This window comes from Heloderma suspectum, chromosome 5 (assembly GCF_057233095.1).
Source record: "Heloderma suspectum isolate Gila_16-S chromosome 5, 16-S_ref, whole genome shotgun sequence".
Classification (NCBI taxonomy): domain Eukaryota; kingdom Metazoa; phylum Chordata; class Lepidosauria; order Squamata; family Helodermatidae; genus Heloderma; species Heloderma suspectum.
Window position 1 is genome coordinate 86,401,195 of NC_139462.1, and position 24,136 is coordinate 86,425,330.

Here is a 24,136-nt window from a genome sequence, read left to right on the forward strand (position 1 = left end):
TCCTGTCTCCCTTTTGGATTTAATATTCTGTATTCTCATTGCATTTTTAGTGGAGTGTGTGTGTTTAGTGATTGTTTTGTTGCATTTATTTATTGGTGTTATGTTTTATTTTGTGTATCACTTTGGACACCTCCACACGAACCCAATGCTATAGTAGAATAATTGTCTCCATCTGGTGGATGCTTTTAGCTGATACAAAGAGTTGCTTTGTATTTGTTTCTATAACATTGTTCTTCTTCCAAGATTTTCCCTGCCCCCACAAGTACTTTGTATTTCCTTTAACAGCTATTTGTTTAGTTTCTTATGTATTTGTTTCAGAGTAGCAGGTGTGGAACGGATGCCTTATTGACATAGTTGAAGTTGTCCCTGCTGTACAAGGTGCTCACTAGACTATGTTTGTATTAGTGTGTGCCAACAGGGCAGTGTTACTGTTGGTGTTCTCTTAAATATCCAGTGCCACATTGGTACATCAGGACAATTTATTAGCAATTTGTTTATCTTAGAAGTGTATCTCTGTTATTGTTTTTATTATTAGGTGATTTTAAAAAATATTTTTACAGGTCACTGAAGAAGAGTTACTAGGGATGTTGGAGGAATCTGAAACAGATTCAACCAACTTCAGATTTATATGAATCTGACCCACGGATTCTGCAATGGACTGGCATCTTCCAGGTGACATGGAGCGCAAAATGTTATGTGCCGCTGAAAGTTATCTAAATTGGGCCATATCTTTTCGTGTACTTTTTCAAAGGGGAAAACCAATCCAATTCCGTTAATGAGCAGGCAACGAATGAAGGACACCCCACAATCTATAAAACACAGATGGAACAGATTAAACAAAATCCGTACTTCTCTAAGAGCAACTAGTAAACCCATAATTATGTTTTATTGTAAATACTTGCAGATTATTTGCTGACTCAACGAACTTTGAACTTGGCACTGCCCTGCAGTAAATTCATGTGCCCTGGTCCAGCTACAGGGTCATGTGAATATCACTAAGCTGTCTGAAGAACTGCATGCAGAAACAGGTACTGCACACGTAGTCCAGGTGCTGGGACTGGACATGTGTAGCCCTGGTCAGAAAATCTGTGATAGCAAAGCAGAGGTACAGCTGGATCTAGCCTCCTCTCTGTTCTCTCTCTGAACAGATGATCACCGGGTTGCTGATTATCTAACCCGGCTGCTGCACTTGTGAGCTGGTGGATCAGAGCCATCATATAGAAAAACCATTGCATATGTTGGTAAGGGGTTTTCTTTTAACCCTTTGGAGTTAGACAAGCCAGGGATCCCTGATGTATAAGGAAGACTGAGAGTGCAATCCTATGCAAGTTTAGACAGAAAAAAGGGCCTACAATTCCCAGTATTCCCTAGCCAGCATGCTGAGAGTTGTAGGCCCTTTTTTTGGTCTAAACTTGCATAGGATTGCATTTTGAATCACGCATCCTTTTGTTCTAGGAAGACATATGCTCCCTGAGACATGGAGTAGAAGTCACATTCTGGATCTACACAGCTCAAGAAGAATGCCCAAATGTAGTTGTATCCTGAATACTCAGAACTGGGCCAAAGAAGGAGGACCTTTCTAAGCGTTCTTAGTACTGCATCAGGTATCTGGACTTGTCATCCCAGGTGTTACGAAACAGTTAAAATGCTGCACTGCACGCCAACGATATTACTGCTAACATATGAGAAAAACAATGCATACTTGGAAAAATCCATTATCAGTAACAGACATGAGCGTGACGCTTATGCCCACTTGTGGTTTCCTAGTTGTGCTCTGGATCTGCGCTGTATGATAAATTACCAACTTCCAAGAACAGGATATTTTGTTATTGTCAAAATAACAGGATAATGTTCACCTGCTACTTGAAGAGGTTTGTTTTTTTTCTAAATGCAAAAACATTGTGCAACAAAACTATTACCAAAGCAATACAATGATGACTGATACACACATACATATCTATTAAATGAAAAAGATATACTACAGTAGCAAAAGATGGAAAATAGGTAAGGTACAGTCGAACTGTGTCAGGCAGGGCAGAAGGAAAGTTAATTATTCATGCTGTAAATGCAGTGCAAGCAGCTCCCCCCATCAGGGAGAGCCATGCAGGAGCGATTGAGCAGCATGTACCAGCTCCCTCACTCATTCACAGTAAGCCAGAATTCTCAGGATTCTGGCTTACCATGATATGCAAATGGAGCAATTGTAAAGCGCTTTTAACACTAAATATAACATACAGGCGATTCTTTTTGAAACTGTGGGGCATGGTCCTGGCCAATTTAAGCACTGTGAAATTTCATTGGTTTTAATGGTGAAGAAGCAACAAGACTTAAAATATACTTCACTTCAGTCGGATTGTGTCTGTTGGTTTTAGAACAGGCATTCACCGTTTCCTCCTGCCACTGGTCAAGGTTCACTCATGTCTCAATACCTCTCAGTTCATACCTTTTATCAAATCCCATAAACACAGACAAAGTATTTGTTTAAAAACTTAACTATATATAATATTTATTATCAATCCACAGGATAGTTTGATTGCTACATAAAATTCATTAAAAGCTATTTCACCTTTACAAATTGTAAAAAAAAAAAAAGAGAGAGAGAAATGAAAGAAAATGTGCCACAAAGATGTAATTGTTACTGACAACCAAGACTCTGAATTGTAAAATTATAAATTTGCTGTAGAAAAGATAAAAAACTTGAAACAATTATATTCACTTTAGAATTTTACTTAGAATAAAATATTCCACTGTATAAAAAAATAAAAAAGCTTACTCTGGTTAGAATTAGAGTATTTTTTCTCTCTTTAAAACCTGGGAATTTGCATAATATACCTGTAATAGATTTTCTTCTATTGTACCACACAGCTTTCAAGCATAGCAGATTAGACACATATAAGACAAGCACTCTTAAAAACAATCTGTGAAATGTACATGGGAAGATTTTACCTTCCTATTTAATTCATTTTTCCATAGTCCAAGGCCATATTAGCTGGATGAGCCTTGGGAAAGAACAACATTGGGAGTAGGAGGGAGGGTGTAAGTGTGCCATTAATTAGAGCAAGATAATGAAAGGCCTTTTTTGCAAGTGCTTTTTTTTTTTAATAAGGTGCGAAAGCAGACTGCAATATTGCTAGTACTGCGCTATGTACATATTCACAATATATTCTGAAAAAAAATCCAGCTAGTTCACATTTTCTCTTCCATTCCAAGGTTTTCAGTTCCATTATGGCCTCAACTACAAGAAGTGCAGCAACTCCGAGGGCGGTGGGTGGGGGGTGGTCCTCTTGATGAAGCTCTGGAACATACCAATGTGGGCCTTCTTTTCTAGGGCTTAGAAACCCTAGCCCCAGGGTTTGTCACCTTGGAACTCCAAACTTGCTTCATGTCTACATTCTGATGGCTGGAGTCCTGAGTTTAAAATGCTCCAGTACTGGAGTTGGACACAGTCATGTTCTGCATTATCAAGGCTTTTTCCTTAGATTTGTTGAATGTACGTTAGATGTGTTCCTCAAAGCCACAACGCAAGATCTGCCAAGAACATACCAGCTTATGGCTTAGCTGCTCTTGACCCTTGATTGAGTAATATCTGATGTTTTCTTGATAACGCTTGCCCGGTTCTCATGATCCGGCGGCCTGCTGCTGTAACTGGTAGAAGCTGAACACATGATTTGTTGGAGAGGGAACTCTGAGAAAGAAGGCCACGTGCTGTTGTAAGGCAGAGGGCAGCTTTCTTCTTTGATGGTGACCTGGAGGTCAGGTTTGTTAGAAGTCACAAAGGTAGCCATGCCAGGAAGTGGATAGGGGGGGTTCCTTGTCCCCAAGTTGCTATAGTATTGCTTGCCGCCAACATTTTCCTTTTGCCACTGAAGCTGACCCTGCAAAGAAGAGACCGTCAGTTTATCAATTCTGCTAGCATGACATATAGGATAGCCTGCAATTAGGGCATTACCTGCAATTGCAAAAGTCCTCTGTTCTAGAGGAGACACTATAATCGAGTTTACAAAATGGTTGTCATCATACTGGTAAGGTGGGGAAAAGGCAAGAAAGGCAAGACTCCGAGCAGCAGTGTTTAGGACACAAGGCTGCGTTTGTCCCTAATTAACTGTGCTCCATATTGCAGCGTATTTCTTTTGCACCATAGATAGGGGACCTTATTGATTCTCCCATATCTCTGTAACTTCACTCCTTTAACTTGCATACCCTGTCCTGGGTTTTGCTTTGTGGCCATGCTGGAATGTGATAAAAGGGCTGTGTAGACATCTCCCTCCCATGCATATACCAAATATGTCGAGGGAGAAATGGAGCTATGCCCACTGGGCACATGTGCCAGCCCCAGCCTCCTAACTTCCATGCCTTTAGGGAATGTATGACTGAACGTGCCTAGGCTCATCACGTCGCCCAGGGCTCCAGGTGGCGTAGGCAGCCCATACAGATCTTCTGCCAAACACGCAGAGGTCAGGGAGTGGGGCTGGTGCACATGCTGATGTCAGGGGTGGGGCAAGCACAGGGCTGGGAACCTCTGGCTCATGGGCTGGATATGGCCCACAAGAGCTCCCCACCCAGTCCCTGCCCTTGGAGTTAGGAGATTTCCCCTCCTCATCCCTACACTGCAAGTGAGGTGATAATAGAGGCTTTAAACAGCCTAATTACAGCATAGGAGCATTTGGGGGGCAGGGTTGTTGCTGGGAGGGAGGGAGGGAGGGAGGGAGGGAGGGAGGGGTTAACCCAACTCTGCGAGCCGCCCTGAAAAATCATGCCCCCAGCCAGCGCATTTAGGTCCTTTAAAAGCCTCCACTGCCACCCACGGTGGCTTCTTAGAAGCTTGACTGTGTGTGTATGTGCATACGAAGGAGCGTTTTAATTAATGGACTTTGGGTGATCGTGCTGAGGCTGCATGCCAGCAGTGAGGTGGCCCTGCCCACTGCTGGCACGTGGCCCCCAACATGCTTGTCCAGAACCAATTTGGCGCTCAGGCTGAAAAAGGCTTCCCACCTCTCTGCTACCAGATGCAGGGCTCCCCCACCATGCATTCAGTCAGGGCTGGCCCAAGACCTTTTGCTGCCTGCGGTGAATGATGAAATGGTGCTCCTTCCACAGTCCATGCACAGAAACTGACTGGGCTGGCAACTGCAGCTTACTTCAACATTGGCAATGGGATAAAGCTAATGGTAGGGGCTTTATATATATTCAGTATATATATATAAAGAAGGAGGACATCTGCACAGACCTACTGAGACAGGACATTCCAAGTCAAACTTGGTGAGTGCATTAAGGTGCAATCCAACCCAAGTTAAGTACTCTTACATGCGTATGGCTAAATCAGGGTGTATTCCAATCACATGTCAATCAGGAAAGAGTGGGGGGTCTGGAACCAGAGTGAGCAGTGAAAGGCAGGGTCCTAGCCTCAAATCCCCCCTGCTTTGCATTTTACATCACCTTCTCACCCCAGTCCACCCCCACTGTACGCATGATGGGGCAGGCTCATATTTAAAGCAATGCATCTACCTGCATTACAAGTCGTTTGGCGTAACCCTTTACCACTGAGATCAACGGGAATCCAAAATGCTTAACTTTGGCTGAATTGTGCCCTCAATTTACAGACATGCAGAAACTACAATTCCAAAAGCAGGTCCAATAGCTGAGTTAAAAACAAAAGTCAGCAATCAAAACTGCAGTTTAAATTTTTTTTTTTCTCCTCCTGATTTTTCTCTCATGCTCCGAATGAGAGGCTGGCCAGAAATACTTTTCATCTCACAGGCATCACATGTGTAAGAAGCTTTCCATCATGGTTAGGAGAACTTCCTGCCATTGTGTCAACCACACATGAACTCAGGAAATCCAAAAGTGGCAGCTTGTGACCAAGATATGACAAACAAACAAGCTGTAACAAATGCATTCCCAGCATAGCTTTTATACACACACCATGGCTTGTTCATAGAACTTCCCAACTGTATGTTTAATTTCCCCAGAAATACTTTACTGCTAATTTCACAGGGCAAAGTAGTGTCATATACTCTTATCCTATGGTTTGGCTTAAAGTGCAGTAATACCATGAGTGCTGAAGTGTGAGGGGAAGCAAGCTGAGGTGGAAAATATACATTGCGCCAAAATAACTACTAGCCATGTGTGGTACAGTTCAGCGGCCTCAATGGCTGTTCTGGGCCACAAAACCAGCACAGAGGTCTACGTGAGGACACAAGAAGGGGGACAGGCTTGGCCTCTTCTGGCCTTCCTTGGAGTCCTTTGCAGCACAGCTGTGTCATGCAGGAACGAGAGGCTCCTGTCCAGCACCAAGTGTGAATATTAATACTGCGGCAAGTATTTCCCTTGCATTGACACCAGGGCCTATTCAGCGGATTCCATCAGCCTGATCTGTAAACCAGCAAAGCCAAAATTCTTGAATTAAGGCTGAACTGGGAGTGATTCTAATGTTACTGGAGTGGCACGGTTGTTACTGAAAACAGCTTCTGGAGCTGTTGTGGCTGGAGCTCCACAGGAGTTGTGGTAACTTCTTGATTCCACTTCTCAAATGGAAAACTAACGGCTGCCAAAGCTACAGCAAAGTTCCCCAGGGAGTTTCTGAGTACAAACACTGTCTGCTGAACTGGAGATGAAACATGAATATGCCTCATGACGGCTGTATTTTTAGTATTGCTTTATTGGTCCAGCATCACAAGCTGAAACAAGATGGTTACAGCCACTGGCTGAAACAGAACATTTATTTAGTTACTTACTTCACATATGGATCAGCTGGCCTGCATGGTGAAGTAGCCCTGCCAGCGCCACACCTCTCTGGAGAATGTTGGTGCTGGGATGCATACGGGCCACATGATCTACTTGACCACGAGGAAAGCTGAAGACTGCTGCAGGTGTGGAGAGCCATGTAGTGACAATTTTCACTAGTTGCATTTCAACTGGCTCTTAAGGGTGCAATCCTATGCACGTTTAGACAGAAAAAAGTCCTACATCTCCCAGCATTCCCCAACCAGCATGGGGAAAGCTGGGAGTTGTAGGAATATTTTCTGTCTAAACATGTATAGGATTGTGCCCTAAACCACATACGCCAAAGCAGTATCACTTATTTCAGTGGCCTTGCTATGAAATAGAGGTTTTGGGATAGCAGTCTTGATTTTTGGACTGTGTTCAGATAGACTGTGGACCTTTCTGTGCCATAGTTTGGGACCAAGTCATTTGAAAGACATGTGCTTGTTTACCCTTTATGTTCATCACCTAAGGCCTTGCTCAGCATTCTTTTCTTTGCCTTCAGAAGCTTCATTGTCTAGGATACAGGACAGGTACTTCTCAGTAACAGTGCCAAGATTGTGGCACTTCTAGTTGGTTCCTTCTCTTTCGGCCTCTAGGGGAATGGTGAAGACCTTTTTGTTTAACCAGGTGTTTGGATTATTTTAATGGTTGGTTTTCCCTTTGCTGCTATGTTTGTTTCAATGCTGCTCCAGTTATTTAAAATCTCTTGGGTATTATTTACATGTAATTGTTGTGATTTTAATTTTATTGTATACTGTTTTTATTCTGTTGTGAACTGCCTTGGGGGCCTTTGTGGACAAAAGGAAGGACAGAAATTCTTAAGCAAACAAGCAAACAACTGGACAAATAATTAAAAATCTCCACATTTTGAAATCATAAAAGTAATGAATTGAAGCATATTTGGGGTGGGGAAATATCTTAATAGTCCTATGCTTACCTGTGTGTTTTCTTCATCACTTGGGATACTATCTGTCGTTTCACTTTCTGTTGAACACAATGAGGGCAACAATATGAGTACTGCAAACATGTAACATCTTGCTTGTCAATAGCCAAAATAAACAGGAATCCACTACATATAGTTAATGGGCTGGATCCAGATGTAGTCATACTTAAGAGTAAATCTACTCTTAAAATTGTATTTTAATATTGGGAACCACTGAGAGATTTTATTATATTCAGCGGTATATAAATGCCACAAATAAATAAATAAATAAATAAATACTGCAAGTATGACTAAATTGGGATCCAACACAATGTTTTGTTTTTAGGTACAATAGATTATGTCTCCCTGTATCCAACAATGGACTCCAAGTCAACATTATAAGGTTTATGCAGAACCAGCATACTCAGTGTGAAAGCAGCTGGACAATAAAATGCCACAATGCTGCCAGGTGGATACAGTCACACAACTAAAAACGGAGGGTAAGATTACACTAAAATTAGAAGTTGCTAAAGAAAAGGGGATGTAAAACTTTCAGTTTGTGGGCCAAAATGTGGAAATTACTATTTGTCAGCCTGCTTCAGGGTCAACAGCCTCTTCTCAATCGTCCCTGCAGCTACAGCCATAATCACACGGCAGAGTCTTTGCACATTCCTTTGGCTTACCTCCAAGCACTGCTATCAGCACCCACGCCCAAGAAGCAATAAAACTTATTTCACTTGGTAATGTTTATCTAGACTTCCAGGCTCAAGGCCTTATTTTTAACTGTATTAGAGTTATGTTATGCTGTGCTCTTCCAGAACTAAGCGTTTACCATTACATATTATAGTTCACACCCTTCGCAGTTTCACTGCCACATAAACAGGGTTTTATGCAGAAGACCACATGAGAGCCCAAGTTTCCCAGGTGCAACAGCACCACTACAAGGCTTCAAAATTACCTGTTCGCCTGAAGCCTGCACGGAAACCTCATCGCTTTCTGCTCCCATTCTGCATATATCAAGCTGTTTATTTACGTACATACTGAAATGTATGTCCTACCTTTCTAAACAAAAGCCCACTCATGGCAGCTTCTCATAACAAGCCACTCATATAAATTATCTTGATCATGCCACCTTGCACTTTTGGGCTGGGCTGCACATGGGACTTCCACAGGTACATCAGGGATTCTGACATTCCTCCCTTCACACAACCCATACAGCCTCAAAGGAGCCACAGCTGGAAGTGGTAACTAGGCAAAATAGTTACCACATGTGCAGGAACCAATGAACTGGACTGTGCAACCATTTTCCTCCCATTACATTCAGCGCTTTGGGCTGGATCCCTTGAAAGTTACACAACATGGCAGTGCTTACATTTAAGAAGCAATGCTCAGGACACACATTGATTAGGGCTCCTCAGGCAAGGCACAGAAAACAAAGGCAACTTCAAGCAGGGCTTCTAGTGGTCAATAAACAAGGGCTTCTGTACCCTGCACTTCCCCCCAAAGCTGTGATCTGATGATATTGGTCATTAATGGGCATGTTTTCCCTCCAGAAACCTTCCCCGATGTTCATTCTTCATGTCTAAAAAACATCTTGCCATATGGGGTGGAGGGACAGGAAGAAAAAAATCTGGATGAACAAGTACAGTGGGTCACTTAACCTGCCCCTCATGGATTGGGGCCATGTCCTCCCTCCATATTACTTCCCTCCTTCCCAAAATGAATCCAAAGACTCTTCCTTGTTGATGGAAGATACACTGTAAGCTAAGAATAATTCTCTCTTTCTTTCAGGTTCTGCTGATTGGGGTTTGGGTGTCCAACCTGTTTTGGATGGGGTTGGACCTGCTCATTAAGGATCAGTTTTACAGCCTAGATACTCCCGGATCCATCACTGCAACTGGATGTTCAAGCAGTGATGGTGGCTAGGACTGCCTTATACTGGCTTAGGCTGGCTCACCAGCTGTGGCTTTTCCTGGCGGAGCCATGGTCATCCATGTCTTAGAAACATCAAGATTAGACTACTGTAATGTACTCTATTTGGGGGCGCCTCTGAAAACTGCTCATAAACTTCAACTAGTCCAAAATGCCGCCGCCAAAGTTTTGACTGGACTGAAATGTATAGAGCATATGTATCCAATAATACTAGGGATGGGCAAATTTTCCAGAAAGTGAGCATGTTTTACCCCCACTCTGATTGGGAAAAACACGCATTTTCCATCAGGAAAAATGCATTTTTAAAAGTGCACATACAAAATGCGAATTTTCCCCATTTAGCAAAAGACAGAAAGGTGGGATATAAGTATTTTATATAAATAAATGAAAATCGAATAACACCTGATACTTTTGCCCTTTCAAATTTAGATTTTGTCCTATTTAGGAATTATCTGCCTAATAATTTTTGTATGCACAGTGAGCTATACTGGACATATTTGTAAGGATACATTCAATTTTAATTCCCATTTTTGTTTCAGTATAATACAACAGGATTAGTTCTTTTGTTTTACAACAACAACAAAATACATTTTATGTATTTTATTTAAAACATTTTTTGGTTGCCTTTCAGGGCAGAAGCCCTCCCAAGCCAGCTTACAGCAACAAAATACATTAAGACATACATGTGTTTATGAAAGCTCTTTCCCCAAAGGCACCAACAGGATCTCTGCCAACTATCCTAAAACAGAAAAGAAAAGCACCTACCAAAAGTTCAAATGTGGCAGCAACTTAAACTAAGACCTTAAGCTCTTTTGCCAGTACAAGGTTGCTTACCTACATAGGAGGAGACCGGGGAGATCTGTAGCGGATATAGTTGACTCATACTGCTGGGCTGGTCATCACACTCTGTTGTCACCTCCACTACTTGGCAAACATCAGGAGGATTGGGAACAATCATATGATCCTCAGGACCAACCTCAAAGTGCGTATCTCCTACAACTTTTGATGAAAACAAGAAAGTGTAATGATGGTTATCTATGGTCATATTAATCAAAAGCATGTATTACAATTAAGCAAAAAGAACTGTCATGGACCCAAAATATTCCCTACAATAGAGAGGGATCTAGTCCTAAGATTGGTTCATTAGGTAGAGGGTTCAACATATAACCCATCTTACCTGCAATCTGAAACAAAGGTTTGAAAACCAGGTTAAGAGGGAACCTGCTTAGCATTAACTACAGGTTGGTAGTTAATGGTAGTTAGTTGGTAGTTAGTCTGTGGTAGATCAGGGTTGGCCAGCTTGTGGCCGTCCAGATGTTTTGACCTACAACTCCCACGATCCCTCTCAATTGGCTATGCTGGATAGGACTGATGGGAGTTGTAGGCCAAAACATCTGGAGGGCCACAAGCTGTCCACCCTTGGAATAGATGCAATGCTAAACCATGGGGAAGGAAAGGGGTAAAAGCAAACATTTCCAAGGCTGGTTCCCAATCTACAAAAGAGGGGACTAAAATCACAGGGGATTAAAATCACATTTACATTGGGCCACTCAAAGAAGAGGGAAAAAATCTATTTAATCTGAAAAATTCCTTCATTGATAGGGATTATAAAACTGTAATTAACATGGGCTTTTGTGTATGATTAGAAGTATTATGTTTTCCTTAGTTTAAAACAAGAAGTCTTTCTAGCTACAGATGAAGCCATAAAAATTCTTTTATTTCATCTCTCTCCTCATAATCTGGATATTTATTCTAGCTGAGGACAGTTATTTAAGCTCCTGATTTTTACTGGTGACAAAGGGTTGGCTCCAGATTTCGACATGCTTAGAGTAGACCCACTGAAATCACAACTAACTTGTCCCACTGATTTCAGTGTGTCTACTCTAAGCATGACTAAGTCTGGATCACTATCAAGGCCCACACCAGCTAAAGAAACACATACGTTGTTCTTATTTGTGCCAGCTCCAAGTAGCTTTTACCAGGGTTCCTAATTAAACCAGATTATCCAGTTGCTATGATCATTCTGTCATGTTACTGACAATATAGTGAAACTGAACTTTAAAAGCCAAAGCTACTGCTGTAAGAGTTTACCAGATACGAAAAGGAATGCGCTGGGACTGCTTACCTACAATATTTATTGTACTGTCGACTTCAGTTTTTATTGTGGAAGATAAGTAGTAATCAGAAAACCCCTGACTTGTTCCATTACTCAGTTCATAAGATGACTCCTCTGGTTCTTGCTAGAAAGAAAACACCGGGCGTTAGGATTGTGGAGAAGAGGAGGTATGTGGAAGTACTGTCTCCTTTCCTCCCATGACTCTCCCCTATTAACCCTGCCCTTCACCATACTGTCTTCAACACAACCTTCTCAGCCATGATGGTATAGCCAGACTAAAGCAGACAAACATTGCAAACTTTCCAAGATCAGAACTGAAACTGCAACCCTGCCCGGCCTTTTATATAAATCTTGCTTGCACACATAAAAGCACTGTGCAAAATATATAAGGCGCCTTCCCAAAAATGTTAATGTGTGGTTTGTAATGAACAATTAGTATTACAAGCTACAAGGGTGAGGTACTGCCTCAAATGTTTATTCTTATGAAATATTTATCACAGCTCTCCAAATACAGTGAAGTGCCTTGAGCAGGGAATGCATGATACACTCCCAGCACTTCCCAGTCAGCATGTAGGATTTTTTTTCTGTCTAAGCATGCATAGGAGTGCACCCTGACAGCATAAGCTTAACAGCGTGTGGGCAATGCCTGCTGAAATTTCAGAAGCTGGCTGGGTAAGATGTCCAAGGGTTGGAGGGGCTCTTGGGTAATTCAGTGTCCTGCATTGCTCCTTGCTCAGAATTATGGGGGGAAATGGCAAAATAAATTATGCAACACAAGATAAATTATGCAAATTTGTTCAACACTCCTGCTGATGCCAAACAGCATGCCAAGACCACTGAGTGATCCTCAGAGTGATCTCAGCACTACATGTGATTTCTCTTTGCGCCATAAAATCTCTTAGAACAGCAGAATGGACACCATCAATGACAATGGGCAGAAACGGGCAACCATCTAGACCAAGTAGTACATCATCACCATAGCGAAGGATCCTGTGTAGTTTAGCCCTTTATGAAGGCGAAAGCACAACATTGCTTTAAAGAAGTAGCTAGTGGCTATGTCTTTTTCTTTTTTTACTCTACAGTAAATGCAGGAGTCCCAATCTGGATCAGGGCCCTACTGTGGGGGTAGGGAGCTTTACTCCTTCCCCTGCACTGCAGTCCCAATTGGCTGCCCCTCCCTGTGCCTGCAATTTATATTGCCAAAGAGTGACTTATTAATGCAAACAGATCACTATTTGGCACTACAAATTTTAGGTGTGGGGCTCCTGTCCCAGAGTAGAACCACAATAGGGAGGAGAGTGTTAGGGTACCAATCCAGATCCCTGCACTTATTCTAGGGTAAAAAAGAAAAAAAAATCCATCTGCTGGCTACATATTCAAAGTAATGTGTGCTTGCATCTCATATTGCAGGGATGTTATCTGAAGAGGGCTGCTGTTATAATGATATCAAGCCCTTCTTTAGAGTGCACTAGTATAGAGAGAGAATTCTTGGGCCATTTTGGGAGGTACTGTATCATGAAAAGGTTTACCATTACTCTTCCAACCTGAAATTGTAATGTCTTTGTCCATGAAATGATAAAAAGTACCTTAATTTGTTTCACTTTGTCTTCCTTGTCTGGCTTGGGTTTCTTTCCTGTAGAAATATAAGGAAAACTTTTTGCAATCGTTTCCTGATAGACTCGACAATTTTGCTTGACTCCAACAAACTCCCAAGCATCTCCAAAGATCGGAAAGCTACTGAGCTTAACATTGTTCATAATAATCATTTCAGTGGCACTTGAAAGGAACAACCCATTGAGATCATATCAAAATTACAGGAAGATGCAAAGCAGCATTTGTTGCAGCTGGCCCTGCAAGACCACCAGTATGAGCAAGGACTGAAATGCCTCACTAAATTAGGAATACAGGCTGAAAATAGGTGTTGCAAGAGCCACAGAGCCATCACTCTGTTTCTTTTTCTCCTCTCTTTCTGGGAATGTCTAACAAAATATAATGCATGATGCTACATCATTGCACCATGCATTTCTCTGATCCTGCCCCACATCACTGGAACATACGAAATGATCATACGCCAGACTATTTGTCTATCTTGCCCAATATTGCCTACTATAACTAGCAGTGGGTCTCGAGCAGATGTCGTTGTTTTCTGATCTTTTTATTAAACTACAGATGCCAGGGATTGTAGTTTAATAAAAAGATGCAGAACCTGGACCTTCTGCATCTGCATGCAAAGTGTATGCCTACGGCCCTTCTCCTCACTGGTCATAAGCAGTCGGATCAGAAAAATGAATGGTTTGATGATGTCTCTTGGAGTGCTTGGTGGAAAAGAAGATGGGGCTAGATGAGCGGTAGGCAACTTTTGGGGGCACATCTCACAATTTGAGAAACTGTCCTGGTTGCCACCACAAAACGGCTGCCATGGGAGGTATGGCAAAGGACAGGTAACCTGACCCAAGGATTGAGTATAAGGCAGAGGTGGGGTCTTGAGCTCCACACACTAAACAAGTCCTTTGAACCCACAATTTTCAGCACCAACAGAAACCGGTTTCACAGCAATCCCAGCTGCCGGCAAGAAAATGTATTAATTAAAAACGTAAGCAGGAGGGGTAGGGCACCTTGCCAGGCACCAAGAAAGGTGTCAGGGGCACATTGGTGCCCGTGGGCACCATGCTGCCTATGCCTTCGCTATAGCCATTTGCCCCTCATCTGTTTAGCTAAGGGCAATTGCCCCTTGTCTCAGCACAGAACTGAAGACATTATACACATTATTACTATGAATGGAGATTTTGCAGTCCGCATGCCCCTGCCGCAAAGGAAACAGCTGCCCATTCATCTGCACCTAGCTTGTCTTTAAACAATATGAGCAGCGGTGCACAATCAGCACAGTTCTCAGACTTCCAGCATATCAGTCTCCATCCTCGAACCACTTGCTAGACCCACCATGTTCCTTTCATCTACCTTTCTTAGAAGGCCTCTCGGATATTGGCAGCATCCGGTATACCCTGAAGGCATTGTTTCCTTTCTTTATGCTTTTGTCTTTGACTTCTTCAATATCAGGTAAAGAGTTCATAGCACATCGAAAATTTGCCTTCCATGTCTTTGGATCTGCTTTATCAACTCCTGGCTGGTACTTTCCTAAGGAAGAACAGAAAAAAGTAATCATTGAACTGGGATTTGACTTTAAGTTGAGGAGAATGTTCTGGCAGCAACAGCTTAGCACTGGGTTAATTTCAGTGAGAGGAAGGAAAGGCAATACAAGAAGGCCATGAAAAGGCAGGAACTGTAAAAAAAGGAATGCCGGATGGGGTGGGGAACATTTGAATGAAAGCCTATGAAAGATGCTGCTGGCATAATCTGCCAAACTTGTTCCTACACAAAACTCACTGACATGTCGATATTATTAGGGTGCAATCTTATGCATGTTTAGACAGAAAAAAGTCCTACAAGTGCCAGTATTCCCCAACCAGCATATGTTGGCTGGGGAATCCTGGGAGTTGTAGGACTTTCTTCTGTCTAAACATCCATAAGATTGCGCCCTTAGTTTATAAAATAAATCCTTCCTGTAATTTCTTTTAAACGTTATTAAACAGATCCTTCCCATATGCAAGATTACTTGGAGAAACATAAGTGTGAACTGGACTGTACACCAGGCGTACAAATAACCAAAATCACTAATCAGTTGAAGATGTCATGGCCTGGTCTCAAGCTCTGAATCAGAGAAAGATAAGCCACCAGACTCTGGGGCTGCTGTACCACCAGCTGGTGGACAAGACCAGGCTCCTGTCACTGCATCCAAGTCCAAACCCTTATGGATACCTCCCCCTGAGCCCAACACACCAGAAGAGTGAAGTACCTCCTGCACTACTGTGCATGCCCAGTGGTGCAGGGAGCATGCCAGGAAGGAGGCCACAGAAAGGCTAAGAAGTGCTTGACTGTAGGCCAGGGGTTGGCCTTTTAAGACCCACATTCTTCAAGCAAGAGGGGTGGAGCCTGAGAAGGGAGGACTGGGGGAAGAGACTCATAAGGTCTTAGATCACCACCAGCCTTTGTTGGAGCAAGTGGCCCACTTGGGAATGTATCCAACAATATCATTGCACTAACGTGGTGTAAGCTTAAGGGACCTCTGCCCATTGAATTGTCCATGGTGCTGCCTTGCCCCGTGGGTGCCTGCTATGCATGAATCAGAGCTGAAGAAAGTAGAAATTGTTTTTTGAGAGCATACAATTTGCAGGACATCTCAGCAGGTGTCTAGCCTTCCCTTGCACAAAGCTGAGTGAGGTTTTAGTGTAGACACACTGAAACTTACCAGCGTGCTAGCAAGCATGGAAATGATTTTCTTGTATGTTCCTTTCCCTGCCAAATGCTGCAGATGCCAAACTGACCATATGACACAAGTCAGATTCTGCAATTTGTGGTTTCGTGCTACCAGTGTAGTAAACTAGATCCCTTCAGGGCTTTACAGTTAGGCCGAGAAGTTCTGAACACCATGTGCATGATGTGCACAGGAAATTGCTCAATTCTAGTCCATATCTATCTATTTTGGACCCATAAAATCAGCAATGATCAGCATGGATACCTCTGTTATGCACATGACCTTGTCATGCTCAAAGGGCTTCCCTATTCACCTGAATGGAGATGACAGCATGGGGCAGGCAAAGGAATGCATGTGTGGGTCTGCCTCCTCCAGCTGATTAAACAGGATAAGTCCTTGCAGCTACAAGAGTACAATGTGCTCACTGCACTATACATGGGGCACTAGTCAGCATAATCATGTGGGAAATCAAAACAGAAAATTATATTGAAAGCAAGCCCCACAATAAATCTGCCCAGTAGAAATGAGTTGCTCTTGCCTGTGTGAATGGCCCAGTTCCTAAATAACGGGGCATCTTTTTCAACATCCCACCCGTGGCGTGCAGCATGCATCCAAGGAATCTGAAAAATCTTCTTTTCCTGGAAAAGTAAACAAAGTGGAAATGGCAACATTTAACGCACAGATTGTCTTACATTTTGTTGTTTTATAAAAGAGACTGCAGTTGTACAGTTGCACATATTTTCTGTCGCTTGATCACTTTCTGGCTCAATAGTACTTCCCCACAGAATACAAGTCAGTAACTAAATAGCTGTTGATGTTCTTGAGATTAAGCAAACGCACTAAACATTTGAAAATACTTAGGTGCCCCTTCATGGCTTAAACCTGTGGTAAGTTCTCAAGAAGGCACATGGATAGAATATGCTGCAGTATGAATGTAAAAATATTCTAACTGAGGTACTATTGGATGTGAGCTACTGTGATTTCAAGCAAGCATTTTAAATTTCATTGGTGTCTTCTAAACATTTCAGTTAGTTATGTTGCTTACAGCGGACCCCTTGGGGACAGAAATGTACATATCTGGAAAATGGGCATAACTTGCTCTGAACCCTCAGAATAGGGCATGCCATAAAATAATTTTTAAATATTTTGGCAACTGGCAACCCATGACATCTAGTTGTGGGATAAGATTAGCAAACCTGACCGGTCAGTTCAACATTTTCCAGAAAGCCATGAATATCAAATGCTATTATTTGCTACACACGTAATGCCAAATCACAGTTTGGTATTACAGAAATAAAACCGGAACACACATGCTCCCTCCTTCATTGCCTTCATTCTCCCCTTGCACACTGCACATAATTATTTACTTCTGGTCTGCAGCAAACCATAGTTTCTGGTTACAGCTGAAGCAGAAAACTGGTTTGTGCCTGCTCTGCCAACCAGGATTGTAAACATGGGTTTGATCACGTGAGCACAAGTCTCATTCCCATAGCACCAAATCAATATAGATGAAACAACTGTCTGTCTGATTTGGTTATCACTGTTTAAAAATACAGACACACCTTACCTCATTTAGCCATTTCAGGCCTGGTATTTTGTTTGAATTTATTTGTTCCTCTAGCCATGGCCGCATCCGCATTCTTTCCACTGGCATTGTTTCCTCTGCAAGAAGAGGAAGCACTAATACATTATTTTGAACACCAGACAAGTTTCCTTTTTATTATATACAGAAGAGAAATTAACGATTTTTTAAAAAGTATTATAAACTTTATGGTATTATTTAACATTGGACAGTTTTGGCAACAAAGGTTCCTGCTCATTCACAGAATAGGCCTAACAAGAACGCTGGCAATACAAACCTTCCCACTGGCTGACCTTTGATCTAGAGAGACAAACTCTGGGATTGCATGAGAAGGTTTAATCACTGTTTACTTGACAGAGCTTTCCAACAATTTATAATAATTCCCTGAAAACAGCTCTTAGCCGTTTCTGCTACAACATCAGTTCTATGTACCCATGTCATAATTAAAAGTTAAACACTCACTTGAGTCTCACTGATTTCACTGGGAGAGCTAAGCATGTGCTCAGCTCAGAAATCAGTGAGATGCTGGCTGCAATCTATGCACATTTAATTGAATAAGTCTCTTTCAATTCAGGGAGACTTATGAGTAAGCATGTAATCCTATGCACTCTTAATAAGAGATGACCCATTTGAACTCAGTGGGACTCACTTCTCAGGAAACGTGGAGAGGATCAGGTTGTTGTGCACTTTGGCTGGATTACACCCATCTATTTTAATTTGCTTTGTACTTTATGGATGGTTGGAATCATGCATTAGATACCACACACTATTAACAGTGGCCCATGAGCAAATAATACTATACAGTAATTGATGAACCTTCAATGCAATATATTAGTAAAATGAAGCAAATGTAATTTTAGACATCATATACTTTACGTTTTCATGAATCGGGAATGTCATAGTCTCTAAATGGATGTTGTCATGCTTCAAGAAAGTACAATGGTGTGCTGTGTTGTGGTGAATATAGAAGTGACTTCAGGCTAGGATCAACAAATACAGGTAGAATTCAGGTAGGTAAATTTACAAAAGCCAGGACAGCCTCCTGAGATCAAATATGTTTTCCTTGCTTAGTCAAAAAGATGCCAAATGTAAGCCAACCACTGTAGCACTGTTCTAAAAACAAACTATCCAAAGAACTGTTCACTATGGTGTTCATTATTTGTGCACTGTCAAAAGAATTTCAAAATGGCTATTACTTTAAGATAGCTAGCATAAGACTCAGGGGGTGGGGGTGATTTTCAGGACAAAATGAGCGCCAAAGCTTGTACAAAAGAACTAACAACTTGTGCCATTAGTGTCTCAGTTTACACAACTAAATATATTTGCTAGTCACATTTTCAACTCCTAGTGTATATGATGGTGAAGTATTTCTAAGAGTGTGTTCATTTGCTTTTATCAGCAATGCTAAATGGTGTTTGATTGTCCGCTGTCAGTAGATATTGGGGCTTTTTTAATGCTGTGTTTTTAATATTGTATTGTAAATGTGATTTTAATATTTATATGTGAACTGCTTGAGATTTTATTGTATTTAGCAGCATATAAATATCACAAACAAACAAACAGATATGTTTACAGCATCAAAAGTAGTCTAGGCAAAAAAAAAAAAAAAGGTGGAAAGAAGCCAAGGATTTCTGGATGGTTATACAGGGTATGGGATAGTATAGAAATGGTTAAATTGACTGCTTCACTGGTCTAAGACAAGGAAGCAAACAAGATAATTTCTTATATCCATAATCAAATGAAGACACAGATCAGAATGGATATTCCCTTAACAATGTCTCCACTTTGCCTTCTGTATCACATGAACAAGTTTCAGATTAACATGGACTATGAATGGGTTATGCCCCAGCTGTAACAGTTTACCACCACCATTACTGCCAACTTGGTAATGCTGCTACTGGCAGAGTATGAGGTCCATGGCCCCACTGGCATCTGTCTGGCAGGAGCATGGAGAATATTAATATCATGCTGACAATATGGATGGAAAGATACTCCAAATACTGATGGTGGGGCTGAAGAAGCTACAGTTCATCACTGGGAGACTGTTTTCAGTGCATCTCTGTGGCAAATGTGCATGAGCACTTTTTGAACCTTGTTGATGCTCCTGGTGAGTCCATTGGCACTTAGTTATTTAGGGCACAATCCTATGCATGTTTAGATAGAAAAAAGTCCTACAACTCCCAGCATTGCTGGCTGGGGAATGCTGGGAATTGTGGGACTTTTTTCTGTCTAAACACGCATAGGATTGCACCCTAAGTGTTTTAGTTATATGGATACCTAATGCACACACATTTCAGTCTGCATCTCTATGGAGAACTAGTCATCCTACATGTATATCAGCAAATATCTATTCGAATTAATGTGTGCAAATTGGTCCAATCGTGCATAATACATGCATGTTTGGACCAAACAACCAATTGAAATATGAACCCATTCTCAGCAACCAGAATGATATTATCTGAGGATACTAAGATAATAAAAATTAATAACCTGCTAAATACTTTTTTAAAACCTTGTAAAATAGCAAAGTAAACTCTTAGGTCCAGTTCTCCTACCAGTTTGCAAATACAAAGTTCCACTATGGTAAATCTCAGACTTGTCCAAAAATACACAAAAATAGCCCACTTTGCATGCAACGCTATATTACAGTGTGCTCCCCCTTCCCCTTCCTTCTCCAGCGTGGCTGTGAAGAGGCAATCGGAAGCATCCACCTCTGCTTTTAATCTAATTAGAGTTCCCCATTATGCTTGAACTTGGGAGAATTATGATTACTTTAAACCAGGCTTCCCCAACCTGGCGCTCTCCAGATGTTTTGGACTTATCCGCCTCAGCCAACATGGCCAATGGTCAGGAATGCTGGGAGTTGTAGTGCAAAACACCTGGTGGGCACCATGTTGGGGAAGGCTGCTTTACACTCTGGTTTGTTCAAAGAAGTCAGAATATATAACTGATTTATGATCTTGGCTTATTAATGAACTAGAATTTAAACTAAGCAGAATCCACCAGTTTGGACATATGGAAAACTCTAGCTACTTTAAGTACATGCTTCTAATCTCTTTCTTGAAGCTGTGCCAGAGGGTGGGGTGGGGGGTGCAAAGCTCTCTGCTTCTCATGCACTTACTTAGAACTAACCAATGGTTTTGCATTATGTATGAAATGGCTGCCTGAGCTATCCAAAAGAGAAATGACAAGATCCCCAATAACAGTTTTAGTACAAACACTCTAGGTATAAGAGACCTACACTACTGCACCAGACCAGTTAATTACAAAATTTGTAGTGATTAGTGGTACAACTATGCCAATTGGATTTTTACGAAACAACATTTATTTAGGGTGCAATCCTATGGGGATAGGCAGCCGCTTCCTAACTCAGAGGCGACCGCCTACCCAATGCAGGGCAGGAAAAGCACAGAGGGGATCGTCCGCTCCGTGCTTCAGCCACCCTGCATTTGCGGCTAGACAGCTGATTTCAGCTGTCTAGCCGCAGGATGGCAGAGCGGGGGAAGTGGCTGCTGGATGACACATAGGATGTGTTGGGCGGGCCTGTCCGCCTTCCCTGCCCCGGAACGGCCCCCAGAACGCCCCATTTTCACCGCTCTGCGCTCCTCTTCCAAGCACGGAGCGCGGGGCCATTCCAAGCTGCTTGCGAGGCAGTGTGGGAGAGTGGGGAGATTGGTTCCCAGAAACCGACATATCCTATGGTCATCTAGCAGCTGACTAGTGGCCAAAGGATTGCTCCCTTATTTATTTATTGCATTTATATCCCACCTTTTTTCCTCTTGCAAGGAACTCAAGGCGGCTTACATTATCCTCCTCCTCTCTATTTTATCCTCATGACAACAACCCTGTGAGATAGGTTAGGCTGAGAGTCTGTGATTGGCCCAAAGTCACCCAGTAAGCTTCCCTGGCTGAGTGGGGACTAGAACCTGGATCTCCCGGCTCCCAGTCCAATGCTCTCACCACTACACCACAGTGGCTCTCCAATTATAAACAATCAGTCAAAATTTCAAAACAACTATATCACTTATGGTGTGTTTCTGTTTTGACTCTACATAGTATCCATCAGGTACTCCTGCAGACATGTCATGTCCAATAACAACTTGCAGTAACTGATAATGTTGAAGAATATAAATTTCACTTCCTGCATGGACAAATTCTTTCAGTGGTATACTGGCCAATGAGGGCAAAATGGCCTCCTTTATTTGTGGATTAAGAGTGAGGTAATCCCTCTGATTTTTTCCAGCTTACCCTTCCCAGAATGTGTAGATATTCTCAAGACCAGTCACCAAACAGACAGTAGATGCTGCCCCAGCAGTAGTGTAGGTCTCTTACACCTGGAGTGTTTGTACTGAAACTGCCTGAGTTATCCTACACATTTATCTCTGAAAATAAGAGTTTATGGCAGAAATCTTCCAGTGAGCCTCCCTAAACAGAATTAACTCAGCCTTGCAATTAACCACTCGCCTGGACCAAGCAGCAATTGCATCCAAGCGACAAACTATTTCCACCATAAGAATAACATCTGCCATAGCACTGTGCATTGTTTAATACAGTGCAGCACCACAGAGACCGCATGGGCCACATTCTCTAGAACCAGCAGCTTTTAAGGCTAAAAGAAAGCAAATGTATATGAGAGGGTTGTAGATTCACACTGTAATAAGCACAGCTATAGTGGCTGTGTACACAGTTTGATTTCCACTATCTAGGCCAGTATGGTTAACTGGGGTAGTCCCTCAATGGTTGGAGAATGATAGTGAGCAGCAGCATCCAGAGTGGGGAAGAAGTGGTACACGGAAACTTGAATTGAGGCACTGGCAGAGTTTGCTACTGTCTGTGGCTTGTGTGTAAGCAAGCAAGCAAGAGGTCCCCAGAGGTCTAGCATGCTTTCATGTGCATGAAAGAAGCACCCTAAAACAGGATTGTCCCTTTTGACTGGCAACAGATCAGGTAAAAAACCTTCTCCAGTGTATTAACTGGAGCAATAGGTTAGTACTCTTCTAGTCCAATCTAGCATTCTAGCCCAATCAAACATTGCCTGGCTGGTGTCCATGCCTTCTTTGAGAGGCTCACCTCACACCCTGAACAACTGCTCCTTGGCAAGACTTTGAAGTTATACTGGAGTTCAGAGGTTCTATTATTTGAGACAGGCCTTTTGTACCAAAAACCTTCCATTACTTTTTCAAGCACCTTCACATTGGGATGTAATTCAAGACAGCACACCTGTAACATGAGAAGTGGCCCTCGCCCATGAAAACAGATTTGCAACAGGATTAAGCAAGTTGTGTAAAGGAAGGGACACTTTTGTTATTCCCTACAACCAGTAGCCCCAGAAGTCCTTCTTGTCGTCCAAAGAAAGTAATATGAGATTATATAGAAAAGCCTATTGCACAATATATCACTCCATAAAGGCTTGGTCTCCATGCCAGAATTCTTGCTGCAAAATGAACAACAGGCTGGTACGCATGAGCAAAACAGACTAGCTTTCTTCTACTGCTATGAAGCCCTAGATTCACTGTGAACATAAGAGCAGCCCTGCTGGATCGAACCAAAAGTCCAGGTTCTCCACCATCCTGTTGTCCACATTTAACTATCATATGCCTATGGGAAGCTCACAAACAGGACATGAAGGCAAAAGCAACCCACAGGAATGACAAAATGTATAACAAAAATCACATCCTAGAACAATTCAATCCAATGAGGGTATGGAAGTATAACTACAACAATTACCAAAATGCTGTGGCCCACTCCATATATCAGGGGTGGGGAACCTCAGCCCTGGGGACCAAATCCATTTGGGGCTCCCCAGACACCACACCCCCTTCCTTCCAGCTGCTGATAGTTTGGTGGTTTTCTAGCTTTTGTGCAGTTTTTTCCCCATTCTAAAAAGTTGAAATGCTTCTCCTAAGGCTTTGTTGCTGGCAGTGAGGATCTTGATTTGAACACATTGGAGAACTCAGGGTTACTGCAAGTCAGGAGAGTGCATCCAGCAACATTCACACAATCCACAGCACTCACCCACAGCTTCATAAACCATGGTTTATGAAGTTATGGCCACACATCCAAATGTAGCCTGTGAATCCAAGCTTCCAGGAGGAGAATTTCTCTACTCTGAAGTCTTCATGGCAACCTTATTTACCTCCAGGCCAACAAGTGTCCCTGCACTCGCACCCAGGTAACCAATACCAAACAACCAACTGCAAGTTGGCTTTTAATTGACCCTCTCCCACAACAGGGAAACAATGCGGTACCTTTGCCCTCAAATGTAGCACATGAAACGGGGACTCCATGGGCTGGGCAACAGAAGGGGCTGCAGGTGATTCTTAACCTCTGCTCCAAACAGGCACTTAATGGACAGCAAAGAGGCAGTATTATTTGGCACTACCCTTCAGCAGCCAGCCAACACAACCCCATTGGGCAGTATGATGCTTAAATCGGCTGGGTTAGGAAGCAGCTTCACCTCCGTCATACAGATGTGATGACACCATCAGATGGTCTGTAGCAGCAGAG

At 42.4% G+C, this 24,136-nt stretch overlaps 1 protein-coding gene across 4 annotated transcripts in view; it reads right to left on the minus strand.

Annotated features, from left to right (window-relative positions):
- Positions 1 to 3,063: 3,063 nt before the first annotated feature.
- IRF2 (interferon regulatory factor 2) overlaps positions 3,064 to 24,136 on the minus strand; it is a 49,166-nt gene continuing 28,093 nt past the window's right edge. For 3 of the 4 annotated variants that reach the window (XM_084856534.1, XM_084856533.1, XM_084856532.1), the window contains exons 2-9: positions 17,615 to 17,709; positions 16,586 to 16,685; positions 14,694 to 14,870; positions 13,322 to 13,368; positions 11,745 to 11,859; positions 10,454 to 10,618; positions 7,703 to 7,749; positions 3,064 to 3,875 (exon numbers count right to left, since the gene is read on the minus strand). In XM_084856534.1, coding sequence (XP_084712660.1) covers positions 3,555 to 3,875; positions 7,703 to 7,749; positions 10,454 to 10,618; positions 11,745 to 11,859; positions 13,322 to 13,368; positions 14,694 to 14,870; positions 16,586 to 16,685; positions 17,615 to 17,701 — 1,059 coding nt within the window. In that variant the 5' untranslated portion in view covers positions 17,702 to 17,709 and the 3' untranslated portion in view covers positions 3,064 to 3,554. Of the gene's footprint in view, positions 3,876 to 7,702; positions 7,750 to 10,453; positions 10,619 to 11,744; positions 11,860 to 13,321; positions 13,369 to 14,693; positions 14,871 to 16,585; positions 16,686 to 17,614; positions 17,710 to 18,505; positions 18,610 to 24,136 lie in introns of all 4 variants that reach the window. The other variant, XM_084856535.1, reaches the window with a different exon arrangement.